General features: G+C 45.8%; 1 protein-coding gene across 1 annotated transcript in view; it reads right to left on the reverse strand.

The window, feature by feature from the left end:
- ANOS1 (anosmin 1) overlaps nt 1–25,224 on the reverse strand; it is a 171,356-nt gene that overhangs the window by 61,080 nt on the left and 85,052 nt on the right. The window contains exon 3 of the mRNA XM_059157399.1: nt 12,095–12,157. Within this exon, the coding sequence (XP_059013382.1) occupies nt 12,095–12,157 (63 nt within the window). The remainder of the gene's footprint in view (nt 1–12,094; nt 12,158–25,224) is intronic.

A 25,224-nucleotide genomic window follows, 5' to 3' on the forward strand; every position in this document is an offset into this window, starting at 1 on the left:
ACTCACAGCCCCAATTTCCAGAGTCACACGCCACACTGATTAAGCCAGCCAGGTGCCCCAAGATGTGATCGAATTTAGAAGCCAGGTATAAAGAAATTAGCGTTATAGACTCAATCATTTTATCACCCAGTAAGTATAAAATGAAAATGGAAAAAAGTAGGAATTGTGGTCCAGGAAAAGTATTCGATATAATAAAACTAAGAATTAGGAAATAATGTCAGAAAAATTGTTAGATAGGAGTGGTGTGGGGAACATCTAAGTAACTTACACTGAACTAAACTTGAGGGCATCCGTCAACAATTAGGCAAATATAGAATTTTTAAAATAATGCTTTTGATTTCATAATATTTTTCATGATCTCTTTCTCCCTGAAATGTGGGGGTTTCTGTTTCTTCTGCTATACTCAAATAGTATTAAGCATCAAGCATCATTAAAAGACAGCATGCGTAGAAATGTCAGGTAGGGTGTCTGCTCAATGGTAACGTAACAAGGTCCCCAAGACCACCCCCAGGTCTGATAATTCACAAAAGGGACTCACAGGACTCAGCATATAGTCATATTGTGGGCTCGGATTTGCTACAGCACAGTCAGGAACAGGGAAACATGCACCGGGGCAAGTCTGGAGCAAACCAGGAACGAGCTTCTGGGAGTCCTCTCACAGGGGCCATCACACAGGATGTGCTCGATGCCTCCTGCAGGACTTGTGACACCACATGAGAGATGCTGTCACCAGACAAGTTCAGGAGAGACTCTGTGTCCACAGTTTTTACTGAGGCTGGGCACAAAGGAACGTGCTGCCTAGCACGTCGCTAAAATCCAGACTCCTAGGAGGAAACTGGTGCCCATTATAAACCACATCGCTGAGTTGACAGTTTAAGACCAGGGAGCACCTCTTGTCGGTTAGGGGATGATGGTACCCCTCCCCAGACCTCAGTTCCCACATGCTGGCCAAAGGCCAACGTTTTAATCAGGAATTTGTAAAGAGAGCAGTCTTAGGTTTCCTACGGTAACTTTTCTGCCCAGGTAAGCATGGCTCTTCTGGATGGCAGAATTTGGAGTCACGGTTTGGTCTTAAAATTCCCCGGTGTTTATATGAAGTTTTCAATGTGCATATATCATTTCTACAAAATAATAAAAACACAGTGTTTTTTTTAAAAAGATTTTTATTTATTTATTTGACAGACAGAGATCGCAAGTAGGCAGAGAGGCAGGCAGAGAGAGAGAAGAGGAAGCAGGCTCCCTGCGGAGCAGAGAGCCTAATGTGGGGCTCGATCCCAGGACCCTGGGATCATGTCCTGAGCCGAAGGCAGAGGCTCTAACGCACTGAGCCACCCAGGCACCCCAAAAACATAGTGTTTAAAAAAAAAACAACCAAAACTGCCAGTTGCATCTTTCAAAGAAAGAATTTAAATACTAAGTATGCATGAAATAGGAAAAAAGCATTCTCCATTCAAATGTTTCAAATTTGTTCTTGTAAATGCAATTATGATTTGCCTGGAAACTCAATTATACACACTAATTTATTAGATGGGATTACAATCCATTTAGTTCTGGGGCAAATTATACACCTTAGCCATGAATAATATAAAATAGAAGAAAATCAGAAACATGCGTATTAGGCAAGTCTCTTCCAATGAGGACGTGTCCCTTTTGACAGATGACAGATGACAGTCATCTTTACTTACACTGATTTCAACCTCCTCTTCGTTGGCCTGCTTTTCTATTTGTTTGGAAGGCAAAGGTGCCACCTTGTATGGAGAGATCCATGGTCAGTTTTTCCACTGGGAGCAACACTCTGAAATCTTGCTGGAAGATCTTTGGACGATCCCTAGGCACATATGTGATTCCAAAATTCAAAAACTCCTCGAGAGCCAGGGACAGCGAGGGCCCTCCAGTTAAACTCTCATGTCCTTCTCTTCCCTTCGGCCTGTATGTTGTTACCTGGAATGACCAGGCATGCCTACGAAGCAATCACCCCGTGACAGGAGGTATATACTAATTCATAAGCCAAACTGCCGTCCTAGGAGGTAGGCGTGGATGGCGAGCAAAAGAACGTGTGGAAATTGTGCTCTGCTCTGCTTACCGCTTCTACGGTCAGCAGCAAGCAGGTAAGTCGTCAAGGAGTTTAATGTGTAGTAAAATAAGGCAGACACAGCAAGTTGTGAAAGTACAGGAGGCCAACAGAGGATTAGCCCAAGGGAATGAACAGTCACGAGGGTAAAAGATGCAGCGTAGGGAAGACAGCCCGTGGCACTCTAAAATTATTGTGTGCTGACAGACGGGGGCACAGCACAGAGTGCACAGAACCTGAGTCACTACGGATACTCCCGAAACTAATGTCACACTGTGTCAACCATCCTGCAATTTAAAAAAACGGTAAATAACCCTCTTAAAAAGGATTAGACAAAGAGAAAGCTCTTAAAAAAGAGAAGTTGTGATCTCGGCGTCTTGGGATCGAGCCCCGCCTTGGGTTCTCTACTCCGCAGGGAGCCTGTTTCTCCCTCTTTCTTTGTCTGCCTCTCTGCCTACTTGTGATCTCTCTCTCTCTCTGTGTCAAATAAATAAATAAATAAATCTTTAAAAAAAAAAAGGTAAGTCATCAATATTTAGAATGATGTGAATACAGAATATGATGTGAAGGACAGAGGAATATTCTAGAAGGAGAGAATACCAAATACATCAGTAGGCAAGAGCCATAGGATTTGGAGGCAAATCTAATTTTACAAGTCTCAGTATCTCCAAATACAAAAGGGGGATAATTATGACTATTGTGTACTATTACACTAAGTATTAAGTATGCAAAAAATTAGCAAGATTGTGGAACATCATAAAGTTAAAATCAGTGTTAGCCATTAACATGAGTATCAGAATTTTTAAACATAGTTCTATAAATCCTACAAAAAAAAAAAAAAAACAATGGGAAACAGTACAGGTTAATTGCCTAAAATCTCCATATCCCTAATTACTCACAAAGAGGAATGAATTCTAGGGGCATGTAGCTGGCTCTGTTGGTAGAGCATGTGACCCCTGATCTCAGGGTCATGAGTTCAAGCTCCATGTTGGACATGGAGCCTCCTTAAAATTAAAAAGAAGAAGAAGAAAAAGGGGAACAAATTCTGAACTTGTGAAATGTAGCTGTTTATTCTTTTATTATGTTTTTAAGCTTCTAAAAGTCTTCCATCTCAAAGAGTTTTGCAAACACTGGCCAAAGGTGCAAAACCATCGCACCCATTCAAGGTACAAGTAGAATCATACTTTAGAAAAGATACACACTTTACCCTCTTACACACTGAAAAGTTCTATGTCCCCAATTTCAATGCTGGTATGGTGGTTCCACACACAAGCTGCGTGTCCTACAATTCAGCTCAGTTCTGACACCATCTACCCGCAAACAGCTTCAGATCCCACAAGGATGGGCTCAGTCCCACAAGACCACATCCTCTCCCTTCAGAGACCAGTCGCAAGTCCAAAAGGTAAAAGAGAAAAAGGAAATATAAAGAAACAAAACCAGAAATGATAGAGGTGACAGAGTTAGCAGAAACGGACATTTTAAAACTCATTATAAATGTGCTCTGTCTGCCCAGGAATGTGGGAGAAAGACACAGAAAGACCTGCACGGAACTTCCAGAAGTAAACACGAAGAAATGAAAACTATGACTGAGAGCATCTTAAGAATGTCAGGCACTCTGCAAAGAAGGGAACTTGAAGACACAGTGGTGAAAATTAGCAAAATAAAGCAGGGGGTAGGGAATGAAGAAAAAACACAATCAGAACACTCAGTGACCCAGGTCATAATACAAAGTCTATCATGTATAACTAGAGTCCCAGAAGGAGGGGATACAGAGAATGGGATAGAAAAAAATATTGGCTCATATACAGGGCCACCTGGCTGGCTCAGTCAGTTAAGCAGCCAACTCTTGATTTCAGCTCAGGTCATGTTCTCAGGGTCATGAGATTGACCCCCATGTTGGGCTCTGTGCTGGGTATGGAGTCTGCTTGAGATGCACTCTCTCCCTCTCCCCGACTCTCACCCCCAACCCACTCATGCACAGTCTTTCTGAAAGGAAAGAAAGAAAGAAAGAAAGAAAGAAAGCAAGCAAGAAAGCATTGGCTGATATGTAAAAAAATTTATTAAAACTATAAGCCCAATTAAAATTAGAAGCATCCCCCCCCCCCAAGCCCAAGAAGTAGAAAGACTACCCAGTCAGAACTCCATCATCTTACTGCTTAAAACCAAATACAGCAAGAAAATCTTCAAAGCAGACCAGGAAATACAAGGACATTTTATACACAACAAGAAAATGAGAATGTCAAGAGATTTTTCTGAAAACATACAAGACAAGAAAATGAAGAGAGATTTTTTAAACTACTAATTAAAAAAAAAAGTCAACCTAGAATTCTATACCTAGTCAAATACCTTTCATGAACGGATGGAGACAAACCCACAAGTAAAGTTCTGCAATTTGAGTGATTAGTACCGTGGGGCCTTTTCCTCTACACACCATCCTCATCTGTTTATTTTCAATCCTTACCAATGACTGCATCTTTTCTCTGTATGGAACATCACAGAAGAAAACACAAAAGACGTCACAGAATTCGCAGGCAAGTGTAAGTGAGCGCTTGGCAGGGAGCCCCAACACCGTAGAGGGAGATCCATGTTCTTGCTGTACAGGGCAGCCCCTGGGCCTGCAGACTCAGCACTGTCCATGAGAAATGCAGGCTCTGGGGGCCCACAGCACATGCCCACTGAGTCAGAATGTGCACGTCTAAACCACACCCAGGTGATCTGTGCGCACAGTGGGGTCTGGGCCATCCTGGATGCTGGACTAGGCTTTTGCAGGGGCAGTGGGTGTCCCTGTGACTCATCCCTGCTTTCACACTCCAGAACTCTGGGCTTCTGACCCACGCTGACCCACTCTCTAACTTCACATGCCTCACAGGACTCATTTCCCCGAGCACACAAATGGAGTCAAGTCTTCCCAAAGGAAAGGTACTCACAACTCCTGTCCTCAGACGGTGAGCCCCTGGCCACGGCCCCTTCTCTCCCCTTCTCCCACACACGTGATCTTGGTGAAGGAACCTAAACGTACACAAACAGTTGTGTGTATTGGGTCTGCATTTCTCCCCGTACTTTCTATCTGACAACCAAGAGTTGGAGACGTTGCTGACGACTCCTCCACGGAAACCCTCTGATCTGCTTCTAGTCACCTCATCAGGACAAAACTCCTCTTCAGCCTCTACCTCACTGACCTATCACAGAATTCAAAAATGTTAACCTTGCCTTTCCCTTCAGAGTAAAAATGGCTAATATTCACTCCATGTTTCCCATGTTCAGACACTGGTTAAGTGTTGTACAAGCATCTTTCATGAGATTTTTATTTTACTTATTTTATTTATTTGCTTATTTTCATTTTACTTAAATTCGATGCTCTTACGATTTCCAGCCCATTCCCTTAAGTCTTTCTACCTGCTCTGTCCCTCTTTTCCATCCAGATAGGTCTTCAAATCATTCAGAATAATCTCCAATCTTCAGGGTTGTTTTTTTTTTTTTTTAATCAACTTGCAAAACTCATCAAGTGTCCTCTAGTTGAATCTCCTATGATTCTATATTCCCCTGAGGTCATATAAAAATTTAATGAAAATGGAGTCTCCCTATTTCAAAAAGTGAGGGGGAAAAAGCCTCCATTCCATGGAGAACATGTCCTGTGTAGCCAATAAATTACCGAACAACGTTAAGAAGTCACTCAGTAGGCTTGATTTTGTCATTCTGCAGGGCTATAAAATTTGACATAATGAGGATAACTTCCTTTCCAAGATGCAGGTAAAGGAAATCTCACAATAATTATAAAACTTCATAAGCATCCCTTGGAGTGTTTCATTCCATGACTCCCACTATCTGCTACATTGAGGGGGAAACCAGGACAGAGTCTGCACATTCCACCACCACCACCCAAAGATCACAATCCAGAAATACAAGGAACACTTTGATGTGTTACAAAAATGTAAAAGGTAAAGGCTTATCATTTCTAAAAAATAAAGGTTTCCTATGTATAATAGTAAAAGCCACCGTTTTTTGAAAATGAGCTCCGTGCAGGTGCCCTGTACCTGCACCCCATCTTACGACCACTCCTGGCCACGCACGGGATTTCAGCACGGAACGTGGAGGTTTCAGAAGAAACCTTCCGCAAATTCCTAACTGACACCCTAACACACCTGTGCTGAGTCTTGTGTCTACCACCCCCTCGCCGACATGCCCTCCTGGGCATATGACACTGTTTTCTTGTTCGGCACTCAACTTCTTGCCATACATTTAACCCTTTGACTGCTGTCCCAGACACCAGAAGGTGCAGCTTCCATTCCTGAAGGGAGGCATTTACTGCGTGCGCTGGGTTCTGGAGCACTGGAAAGATAACAAGTTTTGAGTGTAAGAAAGCCCCCGCAGGAGCGTGGTAAACCCCAACAGCTTTAGTTTCTGACGTGTGCTGTCAGGAGGACTGGAATTATCTATGGCTCTGGGCATCCAAAGTCCTAAGGAGCCTTATTGTTCCTTCAGTTCCTTGAAGTGCCCTTAATTAACCAGAATTTTGCATAGCCAAACCTCTCTTGTACTTCAAGGGTGTTTAAGCCCAGAGGGCTGGCCAACAACATTACATTAGACACAGCTCAGATTCATTTCCCGTGGTGGGGGCGGGTAGTATGGCTTCCCCCTCCACTCTGTCCTGGGACACAGAGCAGACTTAGGAGGGGCACACCTGGATTCCAGATCTTCTGGAAGAAGCCGTTAAACATGGGATCTTGGGCAGATAACACCATTTCCCCCTTGTATGTCAGTCCTGTTGTCCCGTAAGTTCACCCAGTAAAACTCAGGCTTAATTTCTTATAAGAATCATTGTGAAAATCCAATATAAGAAGCTTGGAAAACATTTTGAAAAGGGAAAAAACAAAATAACAACAAAATTCCCTTAAAACTCAGACAAAGGCAATTTTAAGACAAAATTTGATTTTATATCATCAAGAAAGGAAAAGAGTAGTGTCCTTGATAAGTTAGATGCCTGCAGTTATAAGAAGGGAACATTTAAAGGTGAAGAAATGTGCAATTTTATGATCAGGAAGAAAAATGGTTGATGATGATTTTTAAATCTTTAAAAAAAAAATAGTGAGATGGAGATCATGTTTAATGACTAAACTGAAACAGTAAAGCATGACCGACCCTCCTCCAAAACCCAACATGGGGAAAATTCTCCCATGTGATCCGAAGAAGGCATCCTGCACGATTCCGACTCTGACACAGTCAACTTTTTCATCTAAGGGATAACATCCTTAACTCCAGCAGCAGCATGAACTGTAGAAAGGATCAGACATGAAGTCCAGGAGATCAGTGTGTGCAGCAGCCACAGACCCACTCTAGGTGAGTGATCGTGACCACGCCTCCAAAGACCTCTCCTACGGAGGGAAACTGATTTCATGACTAAAATAGCAAGAACAATGGAGCTTTGTTTAGAAACAGGTGCTGGGCGTACAGGTCAGGAAGCAACGACGTTCTGAAGGGTCCGGCAGGGTCCTGGCAGGATTAGGACCGCTTCATTGCGTAGGGCAGGAGGTCAAAAACTCCGCAGGCACTGCGGTAAGCAGCCTCAGCCTCGTGCACCTCCGGACCCATCACAGGTCCTCAGCTCTGCTGCCGTGAGGCCCCGACGCGGCCTGCAACAGAAGCCCCGTGAGCCGGCGAGGCCGAGTTCCTACACACCTTCACTTGTAAGAACGGGAGGCAAACTGTGCCTTCAAAGACAAATAAAGCTCAGAGTGTCTTGCAAATCAACACACTGGTCCAACCCAACGGTTCAGCTGTTCCACTGGGAGAGGAATGACCTGTAGAGTCCTTCTGGGTGTAAACATTTACGAAGGGAAAGCGTGGCAGGTTCGTGAAAACAGGGATCTTGTAGGCACGCGAGCTGTGACGGGTGAAGCGAGAGGCAGACGGGATTGTCTTAGGGCTGCCTCGGAACGATCAGCCTCCAAACGCTGAAACGGGGATCGGTCCTGCAGGACTCGGTCTCCGTCAACGTGGGATGCAGATGTGAATGCAACACGGAAGGAAACAAGACATGGAGATGAAGGCGGCCGAGAGGAACTGACGGGGAACAGGAGCTCGAGTGGTGGGACCAGCGGGCTGAGGTCCGTGAACCGGCCTTGACTTGTCCCAGCTCTCCGGTCCAGCTCACCTCTCCTGCCGGAGCAGGAGTCACCATGGGTCCATGAGTCCCATTTCTATCAACTGCATTGGGTTCTGCAGCCCTCACAGCTGTTTCAGAGAGAAGAGCTATCACGGGAGTGCGCTGTCACATTTGACACTGCTAGCGAGAGAGGTTTCGGATGACCTTCATGACACCGTCCTTCAGATGTCACATCATCTGCCCAGCATTACGGATCTTAAGGGACCATGTGTTTATGCAGCCAACACCGTGGTCCACCTTGTTCCTCCAGATCCTACGACAGCTTATTTTAATTCACACGGATGGACGGCGTGCGTAGAGCACAGAATGCAAGATAGGACCAGGAGGGCAAGTTACAGAACACATAACACCTGCACCGATACACCGGTTCTGCTCTATTTCTGACGACTCTGGCTCTGGTCAATGCCGCACGGGGCATGAACCACCGCTTTTTATTGGCTCTTTGTAGCAAACACAGCTCAGAGCGAGCGCCACTGAGTCACAACCGCCCCTGGTGTCTTCACCTCCCTTGGCGTGTGTCTGGTGTGTGTGTGTGTGCATGCGTGTGTGTGCGTGTGTGTTGGTGGCCGTAGTGACTTGCTTCCAACCAGTAGAATCTGGCAAAGGGGAAGAGAGGTCCCTCCGGAGACTGTTGTATTATGGAAAGGTTGGTCTCAGCAGACTACGGGTTGAGAGCTCTTGCTGGCCTTGAAAAAGTAACTAGCTATGTTGAGACCGGCCTGGCGGGGAGGGTATGTGGTAAGGAACTGCAGGCAACCTTCAGATGTGAGAGTGGCCTCCAGCCAACAGCCACCGAGGGAATGGGACCTCATTCCCACAATCGTAAGGGCTGCATTCTGCCAGCGACCGCCATTAGGCTGGAGACCGATCATGAGCAGAAGCAGCTGAGCCCGCAGACAAGAAAGCTAGCCCGGCAGACACCCTGATGACGCCATCATGGGACCCTGACACAAAGATCACCTTTAAGTCATGTCCAAACTCCCATTGCACAGAAACTGTGAGGTAAGAAACATCTTGTCGGTGGAATGGGAGAAGATATTCGCAAATGACAGTACAGACAAGGGCTGACATCAAGATCTATAAAGAACTCCTCAAACTCAACATTCAAAAAACAGATAATCACATCAAATAGTGGGCAGAAGACTTCTCCAATGAAGACATACAGATGCCTAACAGACATGTGAAAAAATGTTCATCATCACTGGCCATCAGGGAGATTTAAATCACAATCACACTGAGATACCACCTTACACCAGTTAGAATGGCCAACATTAGCAAGACAGGAAACAATGTGTGTTGAAGAGGATGTGGAGAAAGGGGAACCCTCTTACACTGTTGGTGGGAATGCACACTGGTGCAGCCACTGAGGAAAACAGCGCAGAGGTTTCTCAAGAAATTAAAAATAGAGCTACCCTATAACCCTGCAATTGCATTCCTGGGTATTTACCCCCAAAGATACAGATGTCATGAAAAGAAGGGCCATCTGTACCCCAATATTTATAGCAGCAATGGCCACGGTCGCCAAACTGTGGAAAGAACCAAGATGCCCTTCAACGGACGAATGGATCAGGAAGATGTGGTCCATATACACTATGGAGTATTATGCCTCCATCAGAAAGGATGAATCCCCAACTTTTGTAGCAACATGGACGGGACTGGAGGAGATCATGCTGAGTGAAATAAGTCAAGCAGAGAGAGTCAATGATCATATGGTTTCACTGATTTGTGGAGCATAACAAATAGCATGGAGGACATGGGGAGTTAGAGAGGAGAAGGGAGTTGGGGTAAATTGGAAGGGGAGGTGAACCATGGGAGACTATGGACTCTGAGGAACTGAGGGTTTTGGAGGGGACGGGGATGGGGGGATGGGAGGGCCTGGTGGTGGGTATTGAGGAGGGCACGGAATGCATGGAGCACTGGGTGTGCTGCATAGACAGTGAATCTTGGAATACTGCAACAGAAACTGATGATGTATTTTATGGTGACATAAAATAAAGAAAGTGGGGGGGGGGTGGAGGAAGGGAGGGAGGAACTTGTGTTGTTTTAAATCCCAAAGCTTGGGATCATGTGTTAGGCAGCCAGAGATAACTAATATAAAGACACATGAAATTGAAGGCGGAATCAGTATATGTTTCCTGGAAAAGTCTGGACGGAATCCCTGAAGAAGCCAAACTGTTCTGGCGAGAAGGGATGGATGATACGTCAGGTCCCTTGAGGGAAGACAGAAACCATGACCGAGGCCAGTGCCCCACCACCAGCACCCAGAAGGGCTGGAGACAAAGCCACAGGAAGGTTCTTCCCCTCTGGGAGTTCACACCCAACCCTGAGCCCAGCAGTGAGTGTCCTTGCAGAGCAATTGGGTAAAGAACTAGGACTCTCGGCCAGTCTTTGGTATCCCTGGAGGCATCCAGTGTTCGCCACTAGGAAATGCTCGCAACGACTGCAGCACCCGTAGCCCTCAGGTCCGACGCGCTCCCAGCAGCACGGACCCATCACCAAGCGCGCGCAGAGCACCACCTGCCAGCGCCCGCCACCACGTGCTGAGCAGAACCTGCAGAGCCGAGTAAAAGCGCGACTAGGACAATCCCGCACCGAACCTGCACCCTGAGAAGCCCCCCACACCGCACTCAGCTCTGCAGCCGCGCCGAACACTTAGCTTCGAGAACCCAGGCATGCCATGCACCCCCGCCGCTGTCCGAGGGACGTCGAGTCCCAGCGCGCTGGGACGCAGGGAAGGGGTGTGGCCGGCGCTGCCATTTCAGGCTGGGTCCGTCTGCCTAGGGTGCGGCCGGCGGATGCGACGGGCTCCCCCAGCCCAGGCCTCCACGTATCCCCACGGCACTGTCGCCCACGCGCCACATGCTTTGCTCTTCCCCGCGTGTGGGGACGGTGAGCGGTGTCCGGCCCGCGGGTACCTGCGTCCTACACACGGATGCAGCTCCTGTCACCCCGGCTCTGCATTCGGACACTCGGGCGAGGCCCTGCGCACCCTCCAGGTTAAACACAGGCTGCGGGGCCGCAGGAGCTCCTCGTGCCGGGGAGAGGCGGGCTCCCGCGGGCTGTGCGCAGGGGACTTGGCAGGGCTCCCGCCGGCCTCCTGGTCCCTTCAGAGGCGTCCCGCCCAGCACTCCGGGCCGTGCCACAGGCCTTCCCCTCCGCTCTCCCAGGCCTGGACACAGCCGCCCTGGTGTCTGGAGGGGCTCTCCTACCGCTGCTCTCCACAGGTCCGGAGGGGACGGTCCTGCTCTCCCTCCTCTGCGTGGCCGGTGGGCGGCGACGGGCCAGCCCATGTCCTCCTGGCTAGTCCCGGCGGACCCCCGACTTGCCCTGGAGGAAACGGGTCCCGCAGCGGCTTCCGCCCTCCGCGGCAGCACGGGGGTCCAGGCGGCCGGTGTGCGGGACAGTCACCCCCTCTATTCTGGGCCTACAAACGCGCCCCCCCCGCGTAGAGCCTCCCACCCAGCACATGGGCCCGCGGTGGGGACGGTGAGCCGACAAGGCTGAGAACCCGCTCCTCGCGGACAGCACGAGAGCGTCAACGCTGACAGGGACTCGGACGACAGCCAGGACGGAGAGAAGGGGGACAGGCACAGTTTCTACCTCGAAGACGGTCCCCGTCTCTATGCTTATGTCCTAAAGTTGCTTGCAGTGACAGAAGCGCTGGGGGGCTCGGCTTTAAGGCAGCGCAACGACGTTCCTCCTCTTCTCATGAGTGGCGTCTCAAGACCCGCACGGCCACCCCCCTGCAGTCCACGGAGGTCCGGCCCGCGGCAGAAGGCGGCGGCCCTCGGTGCCACTGGCCCGGGTGGCACGCTGTCGGGTGGCCGGGGGACCTCGGGCCACGCGGGGGGTCCCCTTACCTCACAGAAGCTCTGGCACTGCTGCTTCCGCGGGTCCCACGACTCCCTGCACGGCTCCAGGCACTGGGGGAAAAGCAGACGGACAGAAAGCATGGGTGAGACACAGCCCAGGGAGAAGCACCTGCCCCCCTGCCCCTGCCCTGCCCGCTTCTGCTGCGGCCTTGGGCAGGGCCGCTGCTCGGGGCATCCCCTGCGTGGGGCGGGATGAGCACCTGAGTGAGAGCCTCACGACACGACACAACACACGTCTGTGTCCACGCGACTGCAAGAGCCTGCAGGGGACGCGGGACACGGCGTTCACCCTCGGACACACCACCAGGCAGAACCGCGCGAATGAGAGTCTCTGCATTCGGTAAGAAATGTTTCCTAGGGGCGCCCGGCTGCTGGGTGAGTGGGGCACAGCTCTCCATCTCGGGGCTGAGAGTTCGAGCCCCACGTCGGGTGCAGAGAGGACTTCAAAATAAAATCTTTAAAAAAAATGCTTTCTAAAGGTGGTTGTCACAGACGAATTTTGTTTTTTCAGAAACTTTAACATGGACGTGCTTTACAATTGGCAACGGAGTGTTCTCTATAAAGTCTGCAGGGAATTGGGTGAAGTTAATTCGTATTAAATATCCATATCCATCATCACTGTTAACTAATCTTTAGCTCAGTGGGTCTCACAGCATTAATACACACCCAGTTTAATTACTCTATTAGAATACATTGAATGCATCATAACGTAAAAATGTACCAAATAAATATAGAATATATTAAATCTACCGAAATATACAGAATAAACTCTCTGACATGAGTTTCAGAACAGAGAGTAAAGTCTGAATATGTGTTTAAAATGTTATTATCCCATACAGTAACAAATCAAAGTCAATAAATAGGCTCCATTATTCATTAACAATCATAATAATAGTTAATAATAATGTATAGTATACATAATAGTATGTTATCTATATTAAATGTATATGCATTATATATGTAATAACAAAGAGTATTGTTGAAAAAAGTATATATACACGTATATATACTTTTCAGCTATATATAGTAGGATCTATAGTACTAGTATGTGTACCTGTTTATATAATTTATTACTCTATATAGTACTTGTATAATGTATAAAATATAATGATTACATACCCTATCTATACTATATACATACTGTATACGTTACATATACTGTACTACCTACACCATGGAACTCTCTATATACACATATATATATGTACACCACAGCATTACATATTCTGCATATACTATATATACTACATAAAATACAGTAAGCTTATGTAATATATAGTACCATATATACTATAAACAACATGTAGTAATAAATAAGAGATCACAGCCAGTCCTCATGGTTGAAATTAAAATGTTACATTAATATGAATAGAGATTTGATTCTCAATTTTATATTTTAATGAGTAAAAATGAATATTCCCATACAGTTAAATGTCAGTTCTCTAAACACTGGCTTACTGCTGGCTCCCATCAGGCCATTATTATTTGATCTATATAATTTTTATTTCATTCTTGATAAATTTTCCAATTAGGATCAACGTTCTCAGTTAAATTCCAGATAAGTATACCCTAGAATTCGGGATCTATAAATAAGTTTTTTTTTCCATTATTTTTTTACTCCACTTGGTAGCCAACTCCCCCTGTGTTTTAAAATAGAGTTTAAGGTCTAAGGCGCTCTGCTGTCCACGCGTCAGCTGCCTGTCACAGCAGCGCTGCTCACGGTGCGATCGATGACAAACAGTATGAATCTTTCCCAGCAGGTGATCAGAAATGCAAGCTCATGGCCTGCCCCCAGCCCTAGAGTCAGAATCTCTGGGATCGGGACCCAGGAGTCTCTGTTAGCAAGTTCTCCAAGAAACTCTGATGCTTGCTAAACTTTGAAAAGAACCTCCTGATTGCAGTAAACATTTCCCAACATATACTTGTATCAAGGTACAACTTAAGTGAAACAAGGTTGCGAATTATATCTCAGTAAAGCTAGGGGAGCAGGAAGAAGTGCTACAAGATTTGATGGGGGGGGGGGGGAGTCCATAGGGCCACCTGGGTGGCTCAGCTCCTTGAGTGACTGTCAGGTCAGATCATGGTCCCAGGTTGTGAAGTCAACTCAGGCTCCACACTAAATACGGAGCCTGCTTAAGACCCTCTCTCTCCCTCTCCAAATCAAACAAAGAGAGTCAATATTGTTCCTTTGTTTTATGTCTCACTAAGTAAGACCTGATCTATTTCTTGTAAGAATATTTTACATTTTATATGCTTTAATGTTGCATATGAACAACTCATTTTTTAGTTATTTTAATTTTTAAAAAGTTGAGCTTTTCCATGATACTTTTCCAAGAGCTACACTGGCTTCTCCCAAACTTGCCGGTGTGCACCTCTCCCAAGCATGTTAAAACAAATGCACAGTTTTTTGCAATATAACAATTGTAAAAGAACACCATCTTTTTAAGAGCAATGAAGTCACTTTGAAAACTTGTCTCTCAGTGTCCCTGAGTGGCTGTCAGTTAAGCATCTGCCTTCGGCTCAGGTCATGGTTTCGGGGTCCTGGTATGGAGCTCTGCAGGCGCTCCCTGCTCAGCGGGGAGACAGCTTCTCCCTCTCTCTACGCACCCCCCACCTGTTCCTGTATGCACACAGGCACGCGTGTGTGAGTGCTCTGTATCTCAAATAAATAAAATCTTTAAAAAAAAAAAAAAAAACCCAAACATTCTCCCTCACATATTTTATGAATTCCTTCAAGAGTTAGTTTTGTTTCCTAAAGGTCGAAAGGTATGTCTGATTCCTTATCCTCAGACTTCTCTGTGTTTGTTTTAAGACTTTGGCTCTGAGCCAAAAAAGTCTAATGGTCACTTAATAAGTCTATCTAGACCACATTCCTTCTCGAGACCATTTAAAGTGAATTACTGGCACTCCTCAGAATACTTGGAGATTTTGTTCCTTTGGAGACACGTCCTACGATGAGGGAGGACCCCCTCCATAACACCGGGGGATTTTTCATGGACACAAGCTCAGCTACTGACGCCTGAAGTCCTTATCATTTTGTTCAGGAATCATCCAACAAGCATTCATTCCATATGAAACCGCTCAGTGCGATGTGGCTGACGGTGTCTCAGCAAAGTTCACATTGCTTTGGATCGTCGCTGAGAATGTAGGTTGTGACACAGGCCAACTGCACACGTACTCAGCAGCCTTGTCACAACCCAAGACATCGGGGCATTAAAGAGCGTCGGTCCTGGGAGAGCTCCACAATTCTATGTGACCCTACTCCTGCCAGGCTGGGGATCAAATACTTTATATAAAACAAACACCACTTACAAAAACAGACACACTTGTGAGACGCTAACGGAAGCAAGGCACGACACACTTGTCTTCTTGTTAACCTAGCACCGCTCTCTGCCAAGGCCAGCGTCAGGAGACGCCGTCTACTTCAGGTTCTACTTCACTGGCACGCCTGCCGCCTTTCCAATAACCAGTCATCATCTGTGTCTGAAGATACATCACAAAACGTTACGAATGACAGACAATATTTTCTTTTAATAATCCCTCTGTGAAAACTATCTGACAGGAAAAGCCTGGATATGGAAATACGAGTAAATCTTTGCAGGATCCATAGCCAGGTAAAATGATTGCAGTAAAAGCCGGGCAGGTAAAAAAGCCCAACCATGTCTCTCATCCTTCAAGCAAAAAGAAAGAGCATCTTGTTTTTCCAGATTAAAAAAAGGGGGAAGGATTTTGTCCAAAGAGGGCAGACGCAAATCTCATTTCCATAAGAAAAATACTACATGGAGACAACTGTTTTGGAATTTACTACATATCACAGCTGTAAGTGCTCTGATCAAATTACAAAAAAGAAAAAAAAAAAAAAGAGAGAGAGAGACAGAGAGAGAGAAACCCACCAAAAAAAGTAACTGACTTTACTATTTTAGCAGGAGGCATGCTAAGCAGGCCAACGACAGGCCAGATTCTCGGGACCATCTCATGGGCTGTGGCCACGCAGCCGGTGCAGAATGGAGACACAGCACGCCTGGGTGTGAACCCCATCTCTGCCATGCGTCTAACCCACGACTGTGTGAAAATCACATAATTACTCAGCCTCCATTTGCTAACTCAAATACGAGAAAACAGTCGTTCATATTAACTCGTGAAAAGTTGAATTTTTCAAACAGTACCAGAACTTGTATGGCTTAATAGAGCACTCTGAAAATTATTTATTCAGTGGAGCCCCATAAAACCAGATCGACAGAGGTCTGTAAAGTTGGCTACCATCATTCTCACATTTAAGAGGGAGGAAATGTCAGAGTACAGAGGTTGACTGAACAAAGCAAGGGACTATGGTCGAGACTTCAGGAACTGGAAGTTGGACCCATGCTCTGGCACACACAAAAGAATGTTCTTCCCAATACAGAACGTTGCTCTGTTTCTGCCACGTGCTGCAAAGCCTTAATGCGGTGATACATGTGAAAGGCATTTGGAAACTGAAAAGTACTTTGCTAATCTCTGAGATTCCTGAATCGTTATGATCTCGGAAAGGATTCAGCTCCAAAATGCCCTAGGTAGGTGTTCCAGATTCCAAGGTACTTATGAAATCATAACCAACAGGACTGACTATTTCATCTCACAGACAAAGGGATGCAACCGTTCAGAGCCAAACTACTGACAAAGAGTGAAACTGTAGATATCGCTTTGGTGAACCACCGTCTGGACAATGAGCACAAGCGTCCATATCTTACACTGAACCACACACTTCCATAAAAGGAAAGTATACTGCCTTATATCGCATTACCAGCAAAGGAAATTCTATTACCTAAACACCAATTACCATAAATTCTGAAGCATAAGAGTTTCCTTAAAAATTCAAATTTTCACACACATCCAATAATTGGGAAACAGAACCCATAATTACATTACATTAAGTAAATAGAAGCCATTAAAGCAAAGCACCCAACATTCTGCACATTCCAACTTGTTCCAATTAACAACTGATAAATCAACAAATAAAGATGAGTAGTTCTTACGTGCGATGTATTTATCTAGTCTCCAAGGTGGCGGGAACGGGCAGTCATTCTGCCTTAAAGCAATCTATAATGTGCACGGGAGAAAGCACGGGCATAAGTGCAAGGTGGTGAGGCGTCAGACAACCGAGAGAAGAAGATGTCACAAGAGCCTGCGGTAGTGATGCACGTTTCCATACAGGACAACAGGAAAAGCCTGCACAGAACTGAGAACTCGTGAGTTAACTTAGGAGAAGGGGGACTGGACCAGCTTTAGCCGATCTGGGGCCTGGATGAGGTATGTGGGGTGATATGGTGCAGGACAGCTGAGAGCAGACGCAGGGGGCCGAGGCTAGAAACACGGCCCTCGGGATTCAGGGACGAGCCACTGACGGTCCTAGAACAGCCTGAGTGTTGCTGCAATAGAATGATTTGTAAAAACTACATATATTTGGTCATTTAAATAACCAAAATGTATTTCTCTAACACACTTAGTAATCTTCACATCCACTGCTCCTGAAAATGTTTCAGAGCCGTGAAGGTGACGTGGGGTGTCTTGCTACCAAGAAACGTGACTTTAGGGCTCGCCCCTACCCTCACCAAAGGGCACGGGCTGGTTGACAGGAGGACTAATGATGTGAACTCACAACCCCACCCCCTGACTTGAGGGGAGGGGAGACGGGCTGGAGACTGAATCAGCTAATAGTCAATCCTCGCGAGGTCGTACAGTTTTCATAAAAATGCACCGGGACCAGAGCACCGGGCTGGCTCAGTTGGAAGTACCCCCAATTCCCGATCTTGGGATCTTTGAGTTCAAGCGCCATGTGGGGTGTAGAGATGAATTTATTAATATATGTACATTACTATATATGTACTATACACACACACTTGTCCAAATTATGTTGTAATATATAAGTACACTATGTATACACACAGTACTTTATATGCATACTTTATATACATTATATACATAGTGTATATATAGTGTTCTGGTATATTAATGAAGCAATCTACGTTGTTATATACACTATACATATGTGAAGTATATAACTTAACACAGATTGCTTTATACATATATGAAAGTATCCTGGAAAGCAAAACCCACAAGGGGACTGGTCTTCTGATCCCTTCCAGACATTTTTCACGCTTGGGCAACCAGAACACTTCCATGTGCCACAGAGCTGGGCCCCAAGCTCCAAGAGGACAGAAGCTCCTTTGTTGGGGATCCTGCCTTCCGAATCTCTTCACCTGCCTGCTGATTCGTGTTCTGTGCCGTATCTTTTAATACACCGGTTAATGCTGAGTGTTTCCCTGGGTTCTGCGAGCTGCTCTAGAAAGTTAATCGAATCTTAGGAGGGAGTCATGGGGACTTCCAGTCTGGTCTGTATGTGACACTGGCCCATGAAGTCGGGGTCCAGGGGACAGTCTTACAGGTCCTGCGGGATCCGATGCCGGACACAGCTCCTATCAAGGACGGGAAGGAGGGGGAAATGAGAAAAAGAAAGCACACCGAAATTTCCAAGCTCGATCTGACAGGAACCCATGGGGTCCCTAAGACGGAGGGTTGGGGAGAAACTAACGTCGGGCAGGCTGTGCAACGGAGACTCTAACGTGACGAGTTTGAAGCTTCCGGTGGTCGTACATGAAGGCAGGCCCAACAAGCTACTGAAAAGGCAGACACGGAGTTCTGGAGAAAGTTGCAGAAACGAGGAGCCTTTATAACCTCTGCTCTTCCTCTCCACATCATTCATTCCTTCCTTTTATATATATTTGCAGAATTCCATTACCACAGCGTCATGCTAGGTGACAGGTCTGCTAAATCCTTGAACTACACAAAAAGAATGCCTCCAAGTTCTATACCATCTGGAAAGGTTTAAAAAAAAAAATAAGCCGTGTTTGTCGATAAGCAAAAGTCCAGGCTACACATGAGAAAGGACAGAAAATAGAAGGATTTGGAGAGTTGGGATGTTCAAGAGCTAGAATGGCAACAGTGAGGAGATCTCTTTGCTCAGCAAAAACGGTTTTGGTCCCCCTTTTTGTGTTTGTGCACAGGATGCTGGAACTCGGGGAGACACCAATGCTGGACCATGCTGGTGAAGAGAAGGAAGGGTTGGGGGGAGGGGGTCTGACTGCAGATGGAGGAGAAACAGGAAATAATCAACAGATCGAGGTCCCAGAGAATGTTGCACAGGCTACAGCACGGAAACACAGAATTTTAGAGAGGCAAGGAATCTGTGATGCCGTCTAGCCCAACCCGACACCCTCTAGGCTCAGGAACTAAAACGTTTTCATAGAGTCAACAGCTGGTTAGCAGGACTTCCACCCATGGCTCCATCTATGATTGGGCACAGGCCATAGAATTTCATTGTTCAACTTAGAGGAGGTAAGAATTTGGATGTGGAGATATAAAACAATGGTCAGGAGAAGCACCACTGTTCCAGCGAGAGTCTCCCCATACAGTGAGAAGACGATCAGACACGTGTGCCCTTCTGGGTGGAGTTCTGGTGGCTGAGCGTGAGAGGTGTTGAGTCGATGGGTAAGACAGCTGAGGGCACAGAAGGGGGTGATTCCTGGACTCCCTCAGGACAAGAGACCGACCGCAGATCCTTGGAGGTGGATCAGCCTGAAGGACCATTCCTCATCCACCACCTGCTGAGTGGTTTTTCCCCATTCTAGCTGTATCTTAACCTCTCTGAACCATAGGTTTCTACCACATAAAAGAAAAGAATAATATTTGCCAGAGGATCATTTTGAAATAAATTTTATAAAGACAACCTTTTAAAATACCTATACAAAAGGAGGTGCTCCGTGAATGTGGTGAGTGTGGTGCCCTTCCCTTTCTAAAGGACCAAGAAAAAGAATTTGCTTTCATTCTTTCCTATTTCCCTGATAACTACTTTTTTTCTTTTAACCAAAGAAGACAATAGAATTTCTTGTCATTCCCGTCTCTCAAGCATGTTGCAATAATTGTTTTAAAACTGCCTTTTTTTTTTTTTTGCCCAACAGCTGTGTTTGGTTGGGGTGGCTTTATTCTTGTGTGTGTCCAGAAGATGGAATCAGAAGGAAAAAATCAGAGACCAGGGCACTGCACATTTCATAGAACACAAGATAGGCTTTCACAAAAAAATTTTCTGTTGAATAATAAGAAAGCAAATAATGATTTATATTTAATTTTTGTCTTTATCGTTGGCTGGATATGAAGAAAAAGCTTTGGGTCTCACCAAAAAAAAAAAAAAAAAAATCCAACTTCACATTTCATACAGGTAATATTAATGCCATCAACAGAAGTTTCCAAAGACCATTTCTGTTTTCTAAATTAATGGCAGCAATTTCTCTGGGAAACCATAGATCTGGTTTTTAGATGGAAGTGGAATTTTTTTCAAAATATTTCCTAAATATATTGTGCGCCCTACTGCCTTTAGAAGTATTCATGGACTCCCTCCAGCTCTAAATTGGTATAGAAATTGTTACAATCCTGTGTGTCGAAAAGTGCACTGTCTCTTGCCAAAATAATGAAATCTTTTGGCAGCCGTCCTGTGGAAGTACAGTTGAACAATCATCAGACCCGAAACCGCAGAGGGTTGGCGTGCCAACTCCGCACAACAACATTACGCCTTAGACACTTCATATCACAAGTCAACTTTCTCTGAACTGATCAAAGGGTAATTCCTTTCCCACCATGATGTTTATCTACAAATCCGGGCCCCCTTTTATCACAACTGTTTCTCACAATCCAGGGAACTCTGACTTTAGGAGCTCTTTTAATGTCAGTGAAGGTGTTTAGAAACAAAGAGAAAACAAGTCAAGTGGAAAAACAAGATTCATCAAGGTAGTTGCTACCAGAAAACCACTCTCTCGAGGTCGTTCTTCCTCACCTAAACCATGTCCTTGCGCGTAGCATGAAGTCGGGAATTCTGTTTCACTGAAGACCACACACGTTTCTTCGCATCCGGATTTTCCGCCTGATCTTCTGCTGTGGAATTTTAGCATACTGTGGCAGTTCCAAATAATATTCTCACGGTTAGTTCTCAGATTAAAAAGCTATTAATTACAAAGGGAAAGTCACAACTTCATGGTGCAGAAACCAGACAAAGAGTACTTGAACTACGTGATCAAATCCCGTCTTCCAGGAACAGGAGAAGCAACAACATCCCCAAGGCAGGATCCCTGCCCAAAAGGCAGAACCCGCCCTGAACCACAAGAAAAGAGCAGACAAAGCCTTCCCCGGAGCAACAAGCCTCTAATCTTAAAAAATACCAATGTTGTGGAAGACCAAGAAAGAATGAGGAATGCTTCCAAACTCAAGGGGGACTAGAGATACGCAGCAACTCAGACTAAACAAGGTTACAAAGGGCATGACTGGCACAAGGGCGAGCCTTTAAATGCAGACTCTACCTGGGGTAAAGGTGTTACCTCAGTGTTCATTTCCCTGAATTTGGTAATTGCACAGTGGTCACGTAGGAGATGCATGCTAGAGCATTTAGGGATAAAAGAGACGCGAAGCCTGCAACTCATTCTCCAATGGCTGGAAACAAAATAACAACTCTAAGGACAAGCGTAGTCCGATTTTTTGCTATGCAGACACAAAGAGAATGTGATAAAGCAGATAAGGCATGCGCACAAAGGTTAACAATCGGTAAATCTAGATTGGGGTCAGTGACGAGAAACCAGGGACCGAACTGGGCCCACACCACGGTTTTGGTAAAGAAAAGTTATCGGAACACGGCCACGCCCGTTTCTGTCCCACTAGTTGTGACACACCTTATGTCGAAGAAACCAAAAAATATTTACTCGTCTTTCGTAGGAAGTTTGCCGTACCCGGATTTAGATGTATGGTATATGGAAGTCCGTTGTACTCTTCTCATAATTTCTCTGAATTTTTAATCATCAAGTTAAACATTTAAACTATATAAAGTAGGGGCACCTGAGTGGCTCAGCTTGTTGAGTGTCTGACTCTTGGTTTTGGCTCAGGTCATGATCTCATGAATCACAAAATCGAGCCCAGCAGTAGGGAGTCTGCTTTAAGATTCTCTCCCTCTGCCCCTCCCCGTGAGCTCACCCCCTCTCTCTCTACAATAAATAAATCTTTAAAAAAAGAAATGAAAAAAATTTAAAAAATATGTAAAGTCCATTTAAAATGACCCCAAATCTCAAAATCACAAATTTTCTTCATCTGTCATCATTAAAAAGCTACAAGGGACATAGATCTATGAGCAAAAGAGGATGGGAAATCCTACAGCGGCTCTCAGCGAGCTTTTCGAGATAAGAGCACAGATTCACAGACAAATGCTTCAGGTCTGAGACCTGTGGAGACTGGATGGTACATCCTCTCACAGAACTGTGGGACAGCCTCCGGGCTCCGTAAACTTAGACCCAATAGGGACCATCAACAGGATGGTTTCACCACAGCCTCGGGAACCCTGCAGTAAGGGGGTACAGGGGTGGCAGACTCACCCTGGAGAATTCACTTAGGTGGCTGTGCGATGAACCCTGTCGTCCTCACTTTGTCTTGGTTTCTAACGCCAAAACACAGGAAGCAAGTTCACGCTTCGAAAGCGGCCCTCCCGCCTCTGTCCTAAATAAACCCTTCTTACAACATCAAAGCAAAAGATTCCTCACAATGAAAAGAGGAAATGAGTCAAACCTACTCCTTTCGCAGTTGTGGGCCACTCCGTGACACGTCCTGAATAATTATTAGCTTTCACCAGAATTTGCACTTCCTGCCGAGATTCACACATAAATTCCAGAATCAGTAGATGTCATGTTTATTACAAGTCCAACGAGGGAAAAACGGATGCTGGTGCTTGGCCAAGGCAGGGAAGTAAGGAGAGGTGGGTGCCCTTTCCTCAAGCGAAGAACCTGACGTCCAAACGCGAACAGTTTCCTGGAGACACTTAAGGACCGACCCTCGGTAGGAAACATATTCATCGAAGAAGCAGATGTACCTGCCAAGTCAGCCTCTCCGCTGGGAAAAGTAAAGCATTTGTATGTAATCAGAGTGCTTGAAAATTCAACAACAGCTAGAAAATATTATCTCTGTGTGTCATTCCAAACCCAGAAAGGATAAACACACACACAGGCCACATTTTTTAAATTATACCTTCATCATCGGCATCTGTGTCCTTTGGCAGACCATCCAATCAACCGCTCACCTTTCTCCAATACTGACCCCCAGTAATCAGTGACTCAAGAAACTGATCCCCGCTGTGAGTCGGATCTTGGAGGCTGAATTACGGAGAACCCTCTTGGGTACCCAGAATCTCAAGCTTTCACTAGATCGGATTCTGCATGGCCTGGAATCACTAGTCACGGCATCCCGCAGGCTTAAACAGCCAGACCCCATCTCCTGAGTGAAAGCCAGAATGGAGTCTGCACAGCATGCTTTTGACACCACGGAGCCCCCAGGTTAAAGAACTCCTCTGTGACATGCTTCGAGTTGAATGGAGATTAGGATTTCCATCACTTCATGCTACATTTAAAAGCTTATGCAAGTCTGGCATTGATGCTTATCTTCGTATGTATGTTTTCTACACGTTTTCCTAGCAACACTCAATTCCTATAATTGGTAGTGCTGGAGAACCATGTCAATCGTATTCCCAAGCTGGGTGGCCTGGTGTCCTTCTTCCCTGGGCCACTGGCCTCATGAAATGTTGCGCATGTCACGGGAGGAATTGGATTTTTCTATTTGCTCCTTTGTTAAATCTCCGAGAGCTACTTTTCAATAGCTTCCATGGGCTGCGGGTTAATTAGATGGTTTCTACCAGCAGTATGTAAGAATGGCTTAGGTAGATACACGCTTGTCAGCGTATGATTTCCGAGAAATTAAATCTGTTTGTCGGAGAGGTGAGTGACTGTCGTAGGTTCTAAGAGACAACCTAAAAACGAGGCAAGTCCTTCTCTGCTGGGTGGATTAGCACGAGTGTCAACACTAATCCTTTTGAGATAGAAACGGTCTATAACATTGACGGCTTAATATCTTATCTGTGTGGTTTGGCTGTCTGACATGTCAAGCTCAAGGAAGCCATGGTGCGCTCTTGAAAGGACCAGGGGACCGAAACTCAGAAGGACTTTCATGCTTCCTGTCTCCCTTGCCAGATCAAATCACCCCAGCTTTGTCAACATGAAAGCGCCTCCAAGACATTAGCGTATCCCTGAGCAAACCCATTCAACTCGGCGTTATGCGGTAGGTCTGCTCGAAATTAATGAGTGAGTCCCAATGTTCATAACTTTGCAGAAGCTGAGAAGAAAACACTGTCACTGAGGGTTTATTTGTATCAGTTATGGGTGGGAAGCCCTATTTATACAGAACCCATGTGACCTTTCACCCAAACTCAGAACGCGCACCGTCTCTTTGGGATCTTTACTTTTGTTTTGCCCTCACCCCCAAAAGGCTGATACTGAGTTTCCTGGGTCTAATGGGATGCCATTAGAGTAAGAGGACAATTAAAGCTACTTGCGAACCCAAACTAGCAGCAAGTGCAAACTCGGTAAGGACGGGTCACAGCGGACGTCTGTTTCACGCTTCATAGTTTTCCAGGAAATTTTGCACCGGGTTTCGAATGGCCTTCTCTACACTGTGTGCGATGCTCATACAGGTTTTTCATGCTACTTTCCCGCAAAACTCCCTTGACCTGAAACACAGAGTTGGGAATCCAACCACAGAGGTCTCATTTTGTTGTTCTGTGCTTAATTCGCAAATTTGACAGTTTAATTAACTCTGTGCATACTCTCTTGACTCCTTTACCCACTCATGCATTTGCTGAACCAAAAAGTCTAGGAAAAGAAGGCCGCTCGAATCATGTGCTATCCAACATGCTGCAATGGTGGAAATGCTCTGTGTGCACACAGTCCAAAAAGGCAGCCGTCGGCCACATAAAGCTACCAAGTGCTTGAAATGTGGCCAGTGCAACCAAACACGTCATCTTAATTCACATCAGTGTAGACAGCCACATGTGGCTAGCAGCCACCATATTGGGGAAGACAAAGTGAGCATTAGAAAAGCACAAAGGTATGCATTCAGCATCCACTACTCTTTTCTACGGGGAGAGGAAGTTAAAAACTGCATTTCCCAGATGGCCTTGCCACTGAGAATCTGAATCCATGAGGCTGTGCTAATTAGCACACTCCTGC

The sequence above is a fragment of the Mustela lutreola genome, chromosome X (genome assembly GCF_030435805.1).
Source record: "Mustela lutreola isolate mMusLut2 chromosome X, mMusLut2.pri, whole genome shotgun sequence".
Lineage (NCBI taxonomy): Eukaryota > Metazoa > Chordata > Mammalia > Carnivora > Mustelidae > Mustela > Mustela lutreola.